At 39.8% G+C, this 19,106-nt stretch overlaps 3 protein-coding genes across 3 annotated transcripts in view; 2 read left to right on the top strand and 1 right to left on the bottom strand.

Moving 5' to 3' along the window:
* LOC131140612 (KATNB1-like protein 1) overlaps positions 1-175 on the top strand; it is a 50,130-nt gene extending 49,955 nt beyond the window's left edge. The window contains exon 11 of the mRNA XM_078795981.1: positions 103-175. The gene's annotated coding sequence lies outside the window, so the exon portion shown is untranslated. The remainder of the gene's footprint in view (positions 1-102) is intronic.
* Positions 133-3,464, top strand: LOC131140613 (fibrinogen-like protein 1-like protein). Its single transcript, XM_078795979.1, has 3 exons — positions 133-263; positions 365-510; positions 2,268-3,464. Exons 2-3 carry the CDS (start codon positions 372-374, stop codon positions 2,960-2,962), a joined length of 834 nt encoding a protein of 277 aa, XP_078652105.1. The 5' UTR covers positions 133-263; positions 365-371; the 3' UTR covers positions 2,963-3,464.
* A 1,020-nt stretch (positions 3,465-4,484) lies between these two features.
* chrm5a (cholinergic receptor, muscarinic 5a) lies at positions 4,485-16,385 on the bottom strand. The gene is made up of 2 exons (XM_078795978.1): positions 15,648-16,385; positions 4,485-6,400 (listed from the first exon to the last, which is right to left on the bottom strand). Exon 2 carries the CDS (start codon positions 6,355-6,357, stop codon positions 4,819-4,821), a length of 1,539 nt encoding a protein of 512 aa, XP_078652104.1. The 5' UTR covers positions 6,358-6,400; positions 15,648-16,385; the 3' UTR covers positions 4,485-4,818.
* Positions 16,386-19,106: the final 2,721 nt, after the last annotated feature.

The raw sequence follows: 19,106 nt of genomic DNA, 5'->3' as shown, positions 1-19,106 counted from the left end.
GGACTCTCAGCCGGACTTCAGTCTTAATGAGGTTTGAGATTTGAGTCAGGCACAGATACGAGTGGACTCATCTCACATGTGGTTTTATCTGACTTGACACAGATAAGACGAAGGTTTGGCGTCTGCCATCGTGATGTGAAGTCGAGGCTGAAGTCCAGCTGAGACTGAAAGGGGGAGGAGCCTGTCAAGGAACCGTTGTTGTTCTCTAACAAGAACAACTCCATCTATTTATTTGTACTTGATTAAATCAGGAAGAAGATAAGGTGATACTTTTACAGTGTTGTGACCCAAGTGGAGGTAAGATCTTCGGGGTGTTCTTGGATGGGTTCTTAACCTTTTTAAGGTTTTTTAAACTTCTTGGCAGGACAAGGATGATATTTGAATTTTGGTTTGTGCGACTTCTGCTCATGCTGAGTCTGCATGGAGTCAACATGGAGCTCCTCCAAGCGGGGAACCTGCATCTCCTACCCTCAGATCAGCACAATGTAGTCCTGAACCAGGGAATGAGAGGTACAGTATGTTTATGTGCCGGACTTGAACTTGATTATTAAAGTATTAAGTGAGTAAAACCCAAATATTATGGTAGTTATTTAATTGTAGAGTACTTACAACTATTATATTTCCATTTAACAGCAATGTGAAGTACTTCTTGGTAGACTTTTCCTTCCTGGTCATCAGCTCTGATATGTGTGATGGTCAAATTCCACTGTTTGGTCCCTTAATGACTTTATGACTCTATTGAATTATTCACATGGTCGGCCATGGTTGTAGTTTTTAACTCCATAAGTTGGTAGTAATTGAGTGGTCAGAACTACAGTAGATTCATCTACCTCTGAATGCGCTTTAAAATCTTGGTTGCGATACCCAGTTGTCAATGTGAAATATGTATTACACTCGATATACAGTATTATTGTCATATTATTGTCATATATATATATATATATTATTGTCATATTAATGCTGGTTGACTGCTATTACAACATTGGTTCTGTTTGGTCAATGTGGCACAAATTGTTCATTCATTCATTTTCTACCGCTTATCCTCACGAGGGTAATAGGGGGTGCTGGAGCCTACCCCAGCAGTCTTCGGGCAAGAGTTTGGATTGGATGACATTTTTAGCTAATTGGTTGTTTTTAGCCATATGCATTATTTTAGCTGTTTGAAGATGAACTATATCAGCAAGTTGAAGTATTTGTGATTTTAGAAGTAAGGAGTTAGAATGTTCTCTGTAGGCGGCATTATGAATTATCCTTACTGACCTTTTTTGCAGTACATTTAGTGAGTGAAGATTGCTTTTATAGTTCATTCATTCATTCATTTTCTACCACTTTTTCCTCACGAGAGTCGCGGGGGTGCTGGAGCCTATCCCAGCTGTCTTCGGGCGAGGGCTGGTCGCCAGCCAATCACAGGGCACATATAGACAAACAACCATTCACACTCACATTCATACCTATGGACAATTTGGAGTCGCTAATTAACCCAGCATGTTTTTGGAATGTGGGAGGAAACCAAAGTACCCTTAGAAAACCCACGCATGCACGGGGAGAACATGCAAACTCCACACAGAGATGGCCGAGGGTGGAATTGAACTCTGGTCTCCTAGCTGTGACATCTGCGCACTAACCACTCAACCACCGTGCATGCGGAATGTTGAAATATTCTAGAATAACCGTGACTGGGGATCGAACCATCAAGTTGGTAGACACACACATCCTCACAAAAGTCGCGGGGGGTGCTGGAGCCTATCCCAGCTGTCTTCTGGGCGAGAGGCGGGGTACACCCTGGACTGGTGGCCAGCCAATCACAGGGCACATATAGACAAACAACCATTCACACTCACATTCATACCTATGGACAATTTGGAGTCGCTAATTAACCTAGCATGTTTTTGGAATGTGGGAGGAAACCGCAGTACCCGGACGGGGAGAACATGCAAACTCCACACAGAGATAGCCGAGTGTGGAATTGAACTCGGGTCTCTTAGCTGTGAGGCCTCCACTCATCCACCGTGCAGCCCACCTTTAGCTAGATCCTCATCAAAATGTAATGGATTCTTCCACGGTCCATGTGCCATCCGTCTACAACAGGGGTGGGCAAACTACGACTCGGGGGCCTGGAATTGAACTCTGGTCTGTGAGGCCTCCACTCTAAATTGTTATTAAAGTTAAAAAAATCAAGTTATTAGTCACGAGTGAAAATAACATCCACTTTTTATTGCATGTGTGCTATGTTCAGAGGATAAACGATGCTATGTTTGTGTCCACAGTGCTGCCAAGAGACTGTCATAAAATGCTGGTGACCTCCTCAGGTCATGCAAGAGATGGGGTCTACTTAATCCAACCCGGGGACACCCCCATTGTGGTTTATTGTGCCATGCAAGAAGGAGGTTGGACTATTGTGCAGCACATCACCGTTAACAGCAGCGTCAATTTTGACCGCGTGTGGACTGACTACAAACACGGCTTCGGCGAAGTCACGGGAGATCACTGGCTCGGAAACGAATACCTCCATCAACTCACAGGAGGCCCAGGGCGCTACACGCTGGGAGTTAAACTAGTGGACCGAGACGCTGTCACAAAGACGGGCGAATACGACCCTTTTCTGGTGGAGGATGAGTCAGCGGCTTACAGGCTGAGGTTGGGGTTGTTCCAGGGCACCGCCGTGGATGCCCTCACCCAGGACACGGAGAACTACCTTCACGACAACCAGAAGTTCACCACTCAGGACAGAGACAATGATAACTACTTCCAGAATTGCGCCAAGTTGACGTTCCAGGGGGTGGCCGGTGGGGGTTGGTGGTACGACGCGTGCGCGGGTGCCAATCTCAACCGCAGGAACGTCATCTACTGGCAAAAGGACTGCAACAAGGAGAGACTGTGCAAGTATGCGTGGATGATGGTGAGACCATCAGACACTGGTGAAGTCACCCACAGAGGAGGCTGCCAAAGGGAGGAGCTGTGAGGACAATCGACGTCTAAATGTGGAATGCATTCAATCAACTAAATGTATTTCAAAATGGCTGGAAAAGATCAAAAAATACTGAAAAAAGTCACAATTTTCCTTGTATTATATGTAATATCAGTATATTACAAGCATTAATTATAAAGTCTTGGCTGCACGGTGGTCGAGTGGTTAGCATGCAGGTCTCACAGCTAGGAGACCGGTGTTCAATTCCACCATCGGCCATCTCTGTGTGGAGTTTGCATGTGTGGGTTTTCTCCGGGTACTCCGGTTTCCTCTCACATTCCCAAAACATGCTAGGTTAATTAGCGACTCCAAATTGTCCATAGGTATATGAATGTGAGTGTGAATGGTTGTTTGTCTATATGTGCCCTGTGATTGGCTGGCCACCAGTCCAGGGTGTACCTGATACATGTTTGTATCAGGTGCACCTTTTGGGTGTTAAGTTGCTATGTGATGAATTTAGTGTTGTTGGTATTTGCACATTTACACATTTGGCACCGAGACCATCCCACCCTTGGCCATCTCTGTGTGGAGTTTGCATGTTCTCCCCGTGCATGCGTGGGTTTTCTCCGGGCACTCCGGTTTCCTCCCACATTCCAAAAACATGCTAGGTTAATTAGCGACTCCAAATTATCCATAGGTATGAATGTGAGTGTGAATGGTTGTTTGTCTATATGTGCCCTGTGATTGGCTGGCCACCAGTCCAGGGTGTACCCCGCCTCTCGCCTGAAGACAGGCTGGGATAGGCTCCAGCACCCCCTGCGACCCTTGTGAGGATAAGCGGTAGAATTTCGGGTAATTTATTTTACAAACTACTCGACCAAAACAGACATTACGTCCTCTTGGAAAGCAAGTTCAAAAAAATTAAAATTAAAATTAAAATTAAAATTAAAATTAAAATTAAAATTAAAATTAAAATTAAAATTAAAATTAAAATTAAAATTAAAATTAAAATTAAAATTAAAATTAAAATTAAAATTAAAATTAAAATTAAAATTACGTTACAGTCTGCTTGCATCGGGGCGGAGTAGGGCAGCAAACATGTCCACTGTGCACCACAAATTAAAATTAAAATTAAAATTAAAATTAAAATTAAAATTAAAATTAAAATTAAAATTAAAATTAAAATTAAAATTAAAATTAAAATTAAAATTAAAATTAAAATTAAAATTAAAATTAAAAAAAAACTATAAATTATATTAGGAAAGCAGTAAGTTATTGAGTTGATGTTTGCTAAATACAAGGATGAAGAGTCTTGTACTTCGGTATGTGACCAAAAAAATAAATAAAAATACAAAATAATAATTAAAAAAAAAACTTAAATTATATTATGAAAGCAGGAAGTGAACAAATGTAACAGTTACTGATTATAAAAGTACCAGATGGAGGGGTAGGATTTAATAAGCTTTTCTTCTTCCTACTCCTTTTGGACATGTGGAACTGTGAACTGATTATGTGATGCATTCACTTGTAATCTGATGCACGTTCATTACCATTACCATTTTTTTTTTTTAAATAAAACAGTCCTCAGTGAAGTGCCACCTTTAGCTAGTGTCAGGACAGATTAATTCCTGAATACGGAACTTGAGTAGAGACCACTTTGACATCTCTTCACTATAAGTTTTTTATAGGGTTAAATTCCTGTTATCACGTCATTAAAAAAAAAGTAAACACACAATATGGGACTATTAAAGGCTAAAACACAGTAGAGTTTGTTTAATGCGAGTAATCACACTTGAAATCATTCCGATTTTTTAACAAATGATGCACCTGGAATTGGGTGGAATAATGTTTCTGTGTCTGCATGCGGGAATAAACTTTAAGAATATTTACACTTATATTGCTGATATCGTTTAAGTCATTTTGGTGGCGACCATTGGATTTTGTCCGTACCAATAAAGTTTCTCCTCAACTCTTTTCTTCTTCCACCGGCAGAGTAAAAGCATGCGGAAGGTTTTTTGGAAAGTCTTGTTGCAGAGTGCGTAGCACATGGGGTTGACGGTGCTGTTGACGTAGCACAGCCAGTATCCGAGGTGCCAGAGGGAGAGCGGGATGCAGTCGGAGCAGAAGGTGGAAATGAGCACCATGATGTTATAAGGCGTCCACGTCAGGATGAAGGCCAGCAAAATGGCGCTGAGAGTCTGAGCCGCCTTCTTCTCTTTGATCAGTACCATTCGTTTCCTCTTGGTGATGTGGTTCTTCAGTGTAGAATCCATTGGTTTGGACATGGACTGCGGTGCGTTCATGGACTCGGCTGAAGAGAATGCGGTTTTGGTGGCGCCGTTTTTGCTGTGATGTGCCACCAGAGTATCTTTGGCGGCGGGTTTGAACTTGTAGGAAGTGCATGTGCTGCTCTTGGGCGGCGTTTGGAAGAAGATGTCTTCGTCGTAGCTGCTGAGATGCTCGCTCGCCGCTGCACTTTTACCGCTCTCGCGGACTCGGTTCCCGAACGGAGGCCGCACGGTCCCGGGAGACACGGACTTATCTTCGTCTTCTGAGGAAGCGTAGCTGTTGTAGTTGCTAACCTGACCGGCTTTGGACCATTCCTCGTTGATGGACGCTGTGGACTTGGCAGCGTTGCTCCTGCTGGAGGAAGACCACGACGCTTGATTGCGGTCACGCGATGTAGAACTTAGCTTACAGCTGAAACATGAGCGGATAATTCGAGGTTGGTTAGCGTCAGGCTCTGCGGTCTGATTTGCTCCCTGAAGTTCGGCTAAATCTTTGGTCCTTTTTTCGGTTTCTTTGTAGATCCGACAGTAGAGGATGGTCATGACTGACACGGGGATGTAAAACGCTGCTATCGCTGTTCCGAACGTTATTATGGGTTCTGAGAAGAACTGAATCTGGCATTGTCTCTCCGGGACGGTTCTTTTCCCTACAAAGTACTGCCAGCATAGAATCGGCGGTGCCCACAAAACCAGAGACACCATCCAAGCCAAACCTATCATAACGCCGGCGCGTTTAGGAGTCCGTTTGGCTCTGTAGGTCAGAGGCCTGGTGATGGAGAAGTATCTGTCAAAACTGATCACCAGCAGGTTCATGACGGAAGCGTTACTGGCCACGTAGTCTACGGCCAACCACAAGTCGCAGGATAGATTCCCTAAGGCCCAGTAACCCATCAGAATGTAGGAGGTGTACAAATTCATGGAGAAGACGCCGATGATGAGATCTGCGGCCGCCAGACTGAGCAAGTAGTAATTGTTGACCGTTTTCAGTTGGCTGTTGACTTTGAACGAGAGCATCACCAGGACATTGCCCACTATGGTGATCAGGCTGACGATGGCCGACACGGTTGCTATGGTGATCACCTCCCAAAGACTATGAGTGACCAGTTGGATGTCCTTGGTGCTGGTGTTTGCTGTGGCATTTAGTGCGCACTCCCCATCCATGGTCCTGGTCTCAGTGGCGTCCCACCATTGGACAACGCATTTGCTGGAAAAGATAAAGAAGAAGTAATCAGCCTTGCTCAAGGGTACCTTGAGAATAGTCACAAGGCAGAAGAGCATCTCTGCGACAATTCATTTTCAACTATGACTCTTCAGTTCTAAATGTTTTAGACCGACTTATGTGACGACTTAATATCACGTCCATCACGTGTCACTAAAGTAACGAGTGATTTAGCTTATTTTTACACTCTAATATTAGCGCTCGTCATCCATTAATAAGCGATTAGACTTATCGTGGTTAATTGGTTCCAGACCCAATCTGTAAAGGTAATCTAAAGAATATCATGTTTTACGGTAGCTAATGTCATCTTATAATACCGTATTTTCTGGACTATAAGTCGCACAAGGCCAAAAATACATAATTAATCAGAAAAAACGTACATAAGTCGCATCATTTAAAACAAATACAACTTTTTATTAAACTGATACTGTACATCAGGGGTCTCAAACACGCGGCCCGCGGGCCAAATGTGGCCCGCCGGACACTAGTTTGAGGTCCCCGCCTTGATATGAATGTTTAATGTTAGCGCGGCCCGCGCAAGTTTGATATGGATGCTGTATGGTATCATGTACCCAGAAAAAATTATTACGTTTGATTCATGTTCATGTTAAAGGTTAAATAACTGTTAATAGTTATCCTCCCTATCCGTGTGGAAGTGGTACGTTTTTGGCTATTTAAGTTTAAAGGAAATAACTTGAAGGCTACCGTTTAGGTCGCTATAGCGCTCTAGTTTGCGAGTTAGCATGTGTCTCAAGACCCTGCAGTTGCGCAATATGTTGTAAATAAAAAGAGTATAAATGTGACTATAGTCGTGTTTTGTCATGTCTACAGGGCTCTAATAATGCTTTGTTCATTTTAATATGAAAAAAATAATTTGTCTACCCACCAACTATATGTGGTTTCTTGAGTTTTTATTATTTGCCGTTTTATTGTTATTATTATATTTATTTATTACTGATTGATTTTCTTTATTCTTGATTTGTTTATTTATTTTTCATCTTATTTTGTACAGAAAAATAAAAATTAAGATATTTGAGATCAGTGGAATGTTTTATCAGAGCTTTTCTTGTAGAACATCGGAACCAAAGCAAAGTTTTTTACATTTTTTTGTTTTTAATAAATGTGTTGGGTTTTTTTTTGGAAAACCTGATGCGGCCCAGACCCTAGCTCCAGTGGCCCCCCAGTTAAATTGAGTTTGAGACCCCTGCTGTACATGTATCTGAAAAGCTGCAAATGTAAAATACCATCAATGACCAGCAGAGGGCCACCTGAAACCTTTCCATGTGAAGTCTGCATTTATCATGGTTGAAGGTCAGCTCATGCAATTAAAGTTTGCCCTACAAAAACCTCAAGTCTTGGGACTGTTATTAATGTTGTAGGCTTTCTGAATTTGCATATTCAAATTTCCACCAGGTATAAAGACCTATATCTTCATCACAAGATGAATATTTGTGTCGGTGTTCCAACCGAGGCCAACCTTTAATAACTCTCACCCCGAGGCTATCATATGGCATCTGGTTCACTTGGGAACCAAAACGTGAACATTCAGTCGTGTACCTTGTGTATTATTATCATCGAGCCAATGGATGCTACACTGATGCGTCCCTAAGAAAATGACAGCAGACGATAACAGCAATTGGCATTAATCTTGTGACAAGATGGCAGACTTTTCTTTGTTTATTTCATTATTTACGATGCGAGAAGAGCCTCCAATGCGGGGGATCTGTCCCAATGCATGGCTTTAGCCGTAACATTCCGACCTGACAAATGACTTCCTCGTGCATCAGCATTCTTTTGACAGCTCCAGCAGCTGCCTTGGGCTCACACAAATAACATTCCAATCACTGGAGGGTTCCTTCAGTAGGAAGTGGAATGTCCCTCACCTTGTTGTACAACATTTCACATCACATTGCTCCAATCGCTCATCATTAGACTGCTTTTTTTTCCCCTCAGAGAAATTCGACTTTATAGGAGGAAAAAGATCAAAATGTTTTGCAGTCTTCATTCACTATACTGAGATTTAATAAGTCAGAATTTATACCTAAATTAACACACTTACACAGAACACATGGTAATGGTAATGGTAATGGTAATGGTAATGGTAATGGCAATGGTAATGGTAATGGTTTTATTACATTTGAACATGCATCAGATTACAATTGAATGCATCCCATAATCAGTTCACAGTTCCACATGTCCAAAAGGAGTAGGAAGAAGCAAAGCTTATTAAATCCTAGCCCTCCATCTGGTATGTTTACAATCAGTAACAATCAGTTACATTTGTTCACTTCCTGCTTTCCATAATACAGTTTAAGTTTTTTTTTCTGTTGAATTTTTAATTTAATTTAATTTAATTTAATTTAATTTAATTTAATTTAATTTAATTTAATTTAATTTAATTTAATTTAATTTAATTTAATTTAATTTAATTTAATTTAATTTAATTTAATTTTTGTTATTTTTTTGCTGCGTACCGAAGTACGAGGTGATATGACACGAAGGACAAAATAATACATGAATTAAAATATCAAACACCAGAATCAAACAAAGATGGCGTTCATCTCCCAGATTGCCTTGTAACTAATAAATCAATGCGCAATATTCAAAGGAGTGGTCAATATTGGTGGGCGGGTCTTCTCTCTGAGAAATTTTTATAATGGCTTTCCTTTTCTTTGGCGCACTACCACTTTTTAATTCGTTCCTGAGTGAGTCTCGTGTTTATTTACAAATAAAAATAAAGTTTTTACTTGATGTATAATAATTGATAATAATTATAATAATTATATTATATCATTATAATAAATATAATAATTACAATAATTTTAATAATAATTTTAAATATTTTTAATAGTAATTGTAATAATTTTTAATAATTATTATAATAATTTTATAATAATTTTAATTGATGATGTATTGTGTAGGGCTGTTTCTAAAAAAATAAAAATACAAAAATACATTTTTTTTCTCCTAACAACAGCCAATACGTAACAATATTAATGTAAACCCCCTAATTTCCCAGATGAAAGAGCACATCAGGAGTAATGTGCTCATAATAAAGGCAATCCAACATAATCATGTCAATTGCTTGCCTTTTTAATTGACATAATAGCGTGCACATAATCCCACACACTGGTGCTTGAGGAAAGATATATGATCCAGTAGAGTCAAATCCGATCCCTTAATAATCGCATATGAGGGCGTATCATCAGAACGAGTAATAATGACTTGATTGTTTTTTGCGTTGCTTTGCCATGCTGTGTAGCTAACTATATTCGGATAAATGAAGGTCGGTGCTAAAGTGTTAGAGATGATTGGCTCCACAGCCGCTATAGTGCCAGGTCAGATAGGTGCCAATGTCGCCATTCAAGCCTGCGTCGGGCAATCGTTCGCCATATATCGTGCCAACTATCAGCACATCCGAGGCAGCTTTGATGCGTTAATCGAAAGAGCGGTTAGGTCCTGCTGCAGAAAGACGTCCGCTGAGGCGTTTTATGACTCAGTTTGTCATCTTTTTGGAGGGATTGTGTAACAAATCCTCGCCTTGTGAATGAATGATTTAGCGCACAGCCATGTGTGACGATGACGATGATGATGATGGTGATGCACCTCCTCTATGCATATTCCCATTTTCTACATCCAATAGTAGAAATTCAGTGCATGGTCATAAGAGGAGTGGAACCTGGTTCCCAGGTGATATATGGAGCAGAGGACTATGAGGGATGCGTCACACAAGAAGGATTTTCCTCCATTTGGAGAAGATCTGCACCATCATCACTAGGATTTATTGGACTGTGAGGTCCCAAATTCTGGTTTAGATGCTAATTCGGATGCCATGACACAACATTGAGACCCGCACTGGAGAGTTCCAGTGGCTGGGTTTTGGGGCACTGGCCGAGAATCAAACCCTCGCTGACCACATGTGCCACCACAATACTGGTGCTTGTGCCTCAAAGAACAATTTAAAAAATGGAATCGAGCAGATCACTACGACAAGGATATATACTGTAAATACTATCAAAAAAAAGTTTAGACTGCCATCTTTTATCAGAAAAAAAAATATTTCTACCTTTTTTCATTGTTTACTAAGCATCAGTAGATGCACAGGAAGTAGTCAGTACCACACGGACTATTGTAATACTGTACACACTTACAAATTAATACACTGTACATGCAAAACAGAACAGTTTTATACTAATTCATAGCTTGCAATGCATGCTGGGAAGCCCACGGCCACACATTCCCCAGCATGCTTTGCCGGGTTTTAAATAAGTAGAAACCACAAATAAGGACAAGAGACAGTAACACAATTTTTCCACAGAAGTATGTTGAAACCTTGCTTAGCGTCATTAATCCCTTTCAAACGGACTCTAACCAAAACGTATTTTAATCAAATACATTTTTTTCATAAGAAATAATGCAAAGACACAGAAAATAATTTGAAATGTATATGAAAGTGATAAATGAAGATTTTGCATCACTTGATTGATTGAAGACGAACACCACCTTAGTGTTTTGCTATGAGTTAGTTCTTGAATTCAATAGTCTTTCTCACGTTCGGCTTGTTCGGTCATGTAAACAGGTTAATTTGTGCATACATCCCTTTCAAACGGACTCTAACCAAAACTTCATTCATTCATTCATTTTCTACCGCTTTTTCCTCACAAGGGTCGTGGAGGTGCTGGAGCCTATCCCAGCTATCTTCGGGCGAGAGGCGGGGTACACCCTGGACTGGTCGCCAGCCAATCACAGGGCACATATAGACACTAACCAAAACTTATTTTAATCAAATACATTTTCCCCATAAGAAATAATGCAAATACTCAGAAAACAATTTGAAATGTATATGAAAGTGATAAATGAAGATTTTGCATCACTTGATTGATTGAAGACGAACACCACCTTAGTGTTTTGCTATGAGTTAGTTCTTGAATTCAATAGTCTTTCTCACGTTCGGCTTGTTCGGTCATGTAAACAGGTTCATTTGTGCATACATCCCTTTCAAACGGACTCTAACCAAAACTTCATTCATTCATTCATTTTCTGCCGCTTTTTCCTCACAAGGGTCGCGGGGGTGCTGGAGCCTATCCCAGCTATCTTCGGGCGAGAGGCGGGGTACACCCTGGACTGGTCGCCAGCCAATCACAGGGCACATATAGACACTAACCAAAACTTATTTTAATCAAATACATTTTTTCCCATAAGAAATAATACAAAGACACAGAAAACAATTTGAAATGTATATGAAAGTGATAAATGAAGATTTTGCATCACTTGATTGATTGAAGACGAACACCACCTTAGTGTTTTGCTATGAGTTAGTTCTTGAATTCAATAGTCTGTCTCACGTTCGGCTTGTTCGGTCATGTAAACAGGTTCATTTGTGCATACATCCCTTTCAAACGGACTCTAACCAAAACTTCATTCATTCATTCATTTCTTCGGGCGAGAGGCGGGGTACACCCTGGACTGGTCGCCAGCCAATCACAGGGCACATATAGACACTAACCAAAACTTACTTTAATCAAATACATTTTTCCCATAAGAAATAATGCAAAGACACAGAAAACAATTGAAAGTGATAAATGAAGATTTTGCATCACTTGACTGATTGAAGACGAACACCACCTTAGTGTTTTGCTATGAGTTAGTTCTTGAATTCAATAGTCTTTTTCGCCTTCTTTATCAAAACTATGGCTTGTTTGTGCATTTGTGCATACATTTTTGACGCCAACAAAACAAGTACACTAACCAAAATATTCCATCGACCAATCAACAAACAGCAGCACCCTTGACGACACCTAGCGCTCGCTACTCTGCGCCCCCCATTGTCACATAGTGTGTCCACAAGTGCTCACCATGGGTCAGTGGGCTGGCTGCAGCACGCAGTAAGCGCTGTGCCAAACACCTCAGGGATTCTTACTGCATCACACACGTACACCGTGTCCTTTAACTGCACCGACTTGCCTTTTTCTAATCCCTTCTTCTTTTTCCCCTCTCTAATCGTATGTCCTTTCTTGCACAAATGCCACACACATTTGATTAGCACGCCGATTATGATTATGCCTACAAGACCTGCGGGAAGCCATCACTTTAGCATGACTTGGAAAGGGGAAATTAACCATTACTTATGCATATGGTACTAATGCAATATTCAGGTGTACAGTATACTGCCAGGATGTCATATTGGAGAATCTGCTCCTCTTGCATGGATGAAACCCAACAATTTTTGATGTTAATATTAACTTAAAATATTCCCTGTTGTTTTGTGGTTAAAATCGCTTATTAAGAACACGACACAGCAGTTTGTACACCGAATTTAAATGACATCAAAATGGAGAGAAAATCATTCAACCCTAGAAAATACCCAAACAGGCATTAGCATTAGCCTGGAACCTGGGTAAAACAGGTGAAATGTAACATATACAAAAAGGATTCTAGAGGTGAATCTAATCTAATAATGACAACATTCTTATTGCAAATGTTGATCCAAAATCGGAGAACATTAATGGACTCTTGCCCAAAGTCAGCTAGGCTAGGCTCCAGCATACTCCCAGCAACCCTAATAAGGATTCAGGGGCATAGAAACTCAATGAATGAATGAATGAGGTGTGTGAAAAAAGACAATTAATTAGTTCATTCATTTTCTACCACTTATCCTCACGGGGGTCGCTAACCACTCCACCACCGTGCAGCTGAAATGTTGAAATATTTTAGAATAACCTTGACTGGGGATCGAACCATCAGGTTGGTAGACACACACATCCTCACGAAGGTCGCGGGGAGTGCTGGAGCCTATCCCAGCTGTCTTCGGGCGAGAGGCGAGGTACACCCTGGACTGACCGGTGGCCAGCCAATCACAGGGCACATATAGACAAACAACCATTCACACTCACATTCATACCTATGGACAATTTGGAGTCGCTAATTAACCTAGCATGTTTTCGGAATGTGGGAGGAAACCGGAGTACCCGGAGAAAACCTACACAAAACTCCACACAGAGATGGCCGAGGGTGGAATCAAACCCGGGTCTCTTAGCATGCTAACCGCTCGGCCGTTGTGCAGCCTGGTGGGTTTTCAAGTTAAAAAATGTTAAAATTAGGGATGTCCAATAATTAGCGGTACCGATAATTATCGGTCCGAAATCAGCATAAAAATGCAATATGGGTAGATTTATATACAATACAATATAGATACAATATAGATCCCCATCAAAAAAAAAATGATATTAATGTATTATGTATTCATTTCACCACAGGAAATATGTCTTGTTACATACTATATCAATATCGGAAATTGAGTGTTAAACAATATCGGCATATCGGTTTTCGTCAAAAAAGCCAATATCGGACATCCCTAGTTGAAATAATAATACATACAGGATTGCGAATGCTGACTCGTGATAAAGATGCTAATGAACATGTTTTTTTTCTTGTCTGAAGTCCCCCGACTTATTAAAATTGTTGATATTTTTACTCACAGCATTTGACATACATGTTTAAAAGCAATAATAAGCCCTTACTGTACAGTTTTAGCAAACGCTTCAGGGTATAGTTGAGTTCCGATGTATGAGCAGCTATAAGGTTTCCTTAATGTCCCTCTTCGTTGCGATAACAATCTGCTGTGAGTCACTTTCTAAATATGAGTGTGTGTCTGGCTGTGTGTTTGTGCCTCTGGCTCTTGTGTCCCTGCCCCATAACATGCATTTATGTATTACCTTATGGTAATGGTAATGGTTTTATTTCATTTGAACATGCATCAGATTACAATTGAATGCATCACATCATCAGTTCACAGTTCCACATGTCCAAAAGGAGTAGGAAGAAGCAAAGCTTATTAAATCCTACCCCTCCATCTGGTACTTTTACAATCAGTAAGTGTTACATTTGTTCACTTCCTGCTTTCTAATATAATTAAAATTTATTTTATTTTATTTTTAAAGTTTAATGAAAATTTTTTTTTGGTTTTTAATTTTTTGAAATGGTATTATTCCATTTGAACATGCATCAGATTACAATTGAATGCATCACATAATCAGTTCACAGTTCCACATGTCCAAAAGGAGTAGGAAGAAGCAAAGCTTATTAAATCCTACCCCTCCATCTGGTACTTTTACAATCAGTAATTGTTACATTTGTTCACTTCCTGCTTTCCTAATATAGTTATAGTTTTTTTTCTGTTGGTGAATTTTTTATTTTATTTTATTTTATTTTATTTTATTTTATTTTATTTTATTTTATTTTATTTTATTTTATTTTATTTTAATTAATTAATTATTTTATTTATTTATTTTGTACAAGGTGATATGACATGAAGGACAAAATAATACATGAATTAATATATCAAACACCAGAATCAAACAAAGATGGCGTTCTTCTCCCAGATTGCCTTGTAACTAATAAATCAATGAGCAATATTAAAAGGAGTGGTCAATATTGGTGGGCGGGTCTTCTCTCTGAAAAAAATTTATAATGACTTTCCTTTTCTTTGGCGCACTACCACTTTTTAATTCGTTCCTGAGTGAGTCTCATGTTTATTTACAAACAGAAATAATACAGTTTAAGGTTTTTTTGTATGTTTTTTTGTTTTTTTTATAATGCACCATATAATAATATATAATATAATAATAATATAATAATAATTTATTATATTATAATATAATATAATATAATGCAACCATGTGATATGACCATACAATGACATAATGGGTGCCATAGTAACTGTCAATATAGTGATATACGTATATATTAGAAATTGGATTAGAAAGAGCTTTTCATTGGGTGCAAAATGATTCATGAGGACTTATGGGACTTTCTTCAATCAGGCGTCATTGTTTTCAATTAGTTGTGGGGGGGGGGTATTTGGCACAAATTTAATTACCAAACATAAGCCGCGTAGATGAACATGTGACTGCATGCATTTAAAGCACAATCTATGTGCAGAAATATTAGTATATTAGTGTGTTTTGCTGTGCGTGCATTATTATTATAAATGTACAGCAAGTGTTCACGCTCACACACGCACGTTTTCCGTCAGCATCCAATGAGGTAAAAGTGCACATTAAAAATACATGCCGAGACCTCTCAGACATGCACTTCAATGCAATCCAGGTCAAAGCCTTTGAGCAGTCATCATCAAGTGCATTATTAATCATTATCCAAGTTTTCCTGACACTATGACACACAATGATATATAATAATAAAATGATAAACTTCAAGAATAGCAAATACTCACAGCAAGGGCACGGTGAAAGTTGAGCGTTAATCCCTTTGTTTTGCCTGGGAAGTCCTCCGAGGGGTCAAGTGTGGCTCCGACGATCATAACACAGTCAGAGATGACTTCACCCACGTCGGGAATATGAATGTGACTGACGGCGGGAGGATAGCGGAGAGAAAGGCAAGGACCATAACAGCTCCACAGCATCCAGGTAGAAGAAAAAGCTAAAGTACCGTATCTCGAAGTTGCGATGGACGTGGAGTTAAAGGAGAGCTTTTCCTTGCATTGTCTTGAGGAAGCATCTTCTTCTTCTTCTTCTGCTGCTGCTGCTGCTGCTGCCGCGGATGTAGTTTTCTAAAGGACACAAAAGGGAGCTGACACGACTTCACCGCCAGGAGAAAGAATTCCCATGGGGGGAATGGTTCATCATGTTTCGGGACAGTGAGCATGCAGCTCCAAACCACACACTTGCATGTGAGAATGGAAGGATGGAGGGAGGGAGGGTGGGTGGAGATGAAGGAGGGCAGGATGCCTTTTCAGGGGTGGTGTGCCTGGGTGGGAAGTGTTGATGGTCAGACGAATTAAGCCAAATCCTGCTTTTGTGTACGACGGATAGGGAAAGTAACATCAAGAATCATAATTATTGTTTATGATAGTATTGCAGTTTCAACCAATCACATGGCTTCGTTTTTACACCGGATGCCCTTCCTGATGTATGTGAGCTCGGGACCGGCACTCGAGACCCCCAATAGATGGATTTTCCTTTATGTGTAATTGATATCAGAGCATAGAAATTGCATTTGCAATATGATATTAAGTGATATTAATTGATAATGATGTTGGAAAAAAATCTGAACAAGGGAAAACACACCTATGAAGCATATTAATTAGAATATATTATGCCATTTTTTTAAATTAACAATATAAATCTCTGTATATAATATTGAAACACACTTTTCTTTTAAAATATTTCCATAATAAAATAAAATAAAATAATTAAATAAAAATTAATAATAATTAAATAAAATAAAAAAATGGACAAGATGTGTCTGAGAGACGATGCACAAGATCAAAACTTTTATATTAAAAACTATATTTTTCAGATTGTTCATTCATTCATTCATTTTCTACCGCTTATCCTCACAAGGGTCGCGAGGAGTGCTGGAGCCTATCCCAGCCAATCACAGGGCACATATAGACAAACAACCATTCACACTCACATTCATACCTATGGACAATTTGGAGTCGCTAATTAACCTAGCATGTTTTTGGAATGTGGGAGGAAACCGGAGTACCCGGAGAAAACCCACGCATGCACGGGGAGAACATGCAAACTCCACACAGAGATGACTGAGGTTGGAATTGAACTCGGGTATCCGAGCTGTGAGGCCTGCGCGCTAACCACTGAAGCCCTTCTTCTTGTGAGCGGAATTCTGGTCGGTTTTTGTTGTTGAGGAAAAGTAGTTCCGGCGAGTTGTTGAGGTTTTGCGTCTTAAAACAATATGCGTTCAAATGAGTAATCACAAAACAGTTTTCCACGAAAATGTCAAAGCTCACAATCGATCGGCTATTAAGAATCAGCTAGTCATGCCGTGTGCAGCCAATCACCAAATGTCATCATTACTAATGTCAGCTACGTGTAAGTTGGTTTGTTTTTCGTATTACTCTTTTGAACGCATATCGGTTTGAGAAGCGGAACGATTCGCTGAAGTAACCCCACCATCGCTGGAACGGCTTTCCTCAGCACTGAAAAACGACGAGAGCTCAGCTCACAGGACAACGTGAGTGAACGAGAAATCTCTTCACGGTTTAAACTCGCAACACCTCTGGGTATTGAACCAAATATAAGACAACCCCTCTTGGTAAATATACAAAAAATATTCAAATAACTAAAAAGATATTACATTTCATAGCTGCTGGACAGTTGTTTGATGACTCTACTTCATTGATCACCATGATCTTAAAATTAGCATCATAACGCATCCTGTTGTTTGCTAACTTGCTAACAAATTTTTCAGTAGGTCTCTGTGTCTGTTACCTTACCTCTCCAGGTTACTGGCTTGTGTGTGAGTGACAGGAAGAAAAGCTGCGGTGCCACCTATTTGGTTTGCATGTATACATGCCTAGACCGCGAATACCTATTTTTCAGACTTTTTTTAGGTGTCATCAAGGGTGCTGCTATTTGTTGATTGGTCGATGGAATATTTTGGTTAATGTATTTGTTTTGTTGCCGTCAAAAATGTATGCACAAATGAACCTGTTTACATGACCGAACAAGCCAAACGTAAGAAAGACTATTGAATTCAAGAACTAACTCATAGCAAAACACTAAGGTGGTGTTCGTCTTCAATCACTCAAGTGATGCAAAATCTTCATTTATCACTTTTAATATACATTTCAAATAGTTTTCTGTGTCTTTGCATTATTTCTTATGGAAAAAATTTATTTGATTAAAATACGTTTTGGTTAGAGTCCGTTTGAAAGGGATTAATGACGCTAAGCAAGGTTTCAACATACTTCCGTGTAAAATTGTGTTACTGTCTCCTGTCCTTATTTGTGGTTTCTACTTATTTAAAACCGGAAAAGCATTGAAAACATTATGTCCTGTATACTGTACTGTATAAGTCGTACTCAAACATCATATTGTACCATTGTATCGCATCTTAACTGGAGTAAATCCGATCACATCAGGAGTCGCTTCAAACGTATCGAAATACACATTCAATAACCTCCAAGAAGCTTTTTTTTATTTGTTTCTGTCCTGCCAAAAAAAACAAAAAAACACAAGGTGTGTGTGGTTATCTCCTCAGGTGGTGTTTGTACACAGTGAAGGCCAAGATGGACCATAAAATACTCCCGGTACCTTTGTCCTCACATGGGGGAACACTGACATGGCCCAGGCAGATAAGAAGACTACTGGACTGACAGATGTTTTTGTGAGACAGAGTGTGAGATTGTGTGTGTATGTGTGTGATTGTGCTAACCAGGGAATGATTCAGTGTGAATTAGACGCTAGATCACGACTGGATGGCAGTAAAGTCCTAGTTTGTTTTAATCCGGATGATGGCGGCTGATCCGCCCTATATGAGCCACCCCAGTTTACAAGCAATAATGTACAGTACAGTGTTTTTCAACCTTTTTTTGAGCCACGGCATGTTTTTTACATTGTAAAAATCTTGTGGCACACCACTAACCAAAAATGTTCCAAAATGTCACCACGACCTCACACGTGCATCAATAAGTCTATCGGAGGAACAAGGTAGGTGTTGCCACACGGACCAATATTACATTGCTATGCTAGTCTTTACACCACAGACACTCCACAGTAGCCACGTTTTTACATCACCACTTTTTCTCTTTCCGAATCACCTTTCGGGAAACAATGGTATCCATAGAAAGGAATATTCCAATCTCTTGTCTACATGCGCCGTGTGAAAATCAACCAGAATAGTCAATAGGGCATGCCCAGTAAAACAT

Source organism: Doryrhamphus excisus, linkage group LG14 (genome assembly GCF_037039965.1).
Source record: "Doryrhamphus excisus strain RoL-2023G ecotype Guam linkage group LG14, RoL_Dexc_Guam_v1.1, whole genome shotgun sequence".
NCBI classification, from domain to species: domain Eukaryota; kingdom Metazoa; phylum Chordata; class Actinopteri; order Syngnathiformes; family Syngnathidae; genus Doryrhamphus; species Doryrhamphus excisus.
The sequence above is the reverse complement of the archived record's forward strand: the minus strand, read 5'-3'. Positions and strand labels throughout refer to the sequence as shown.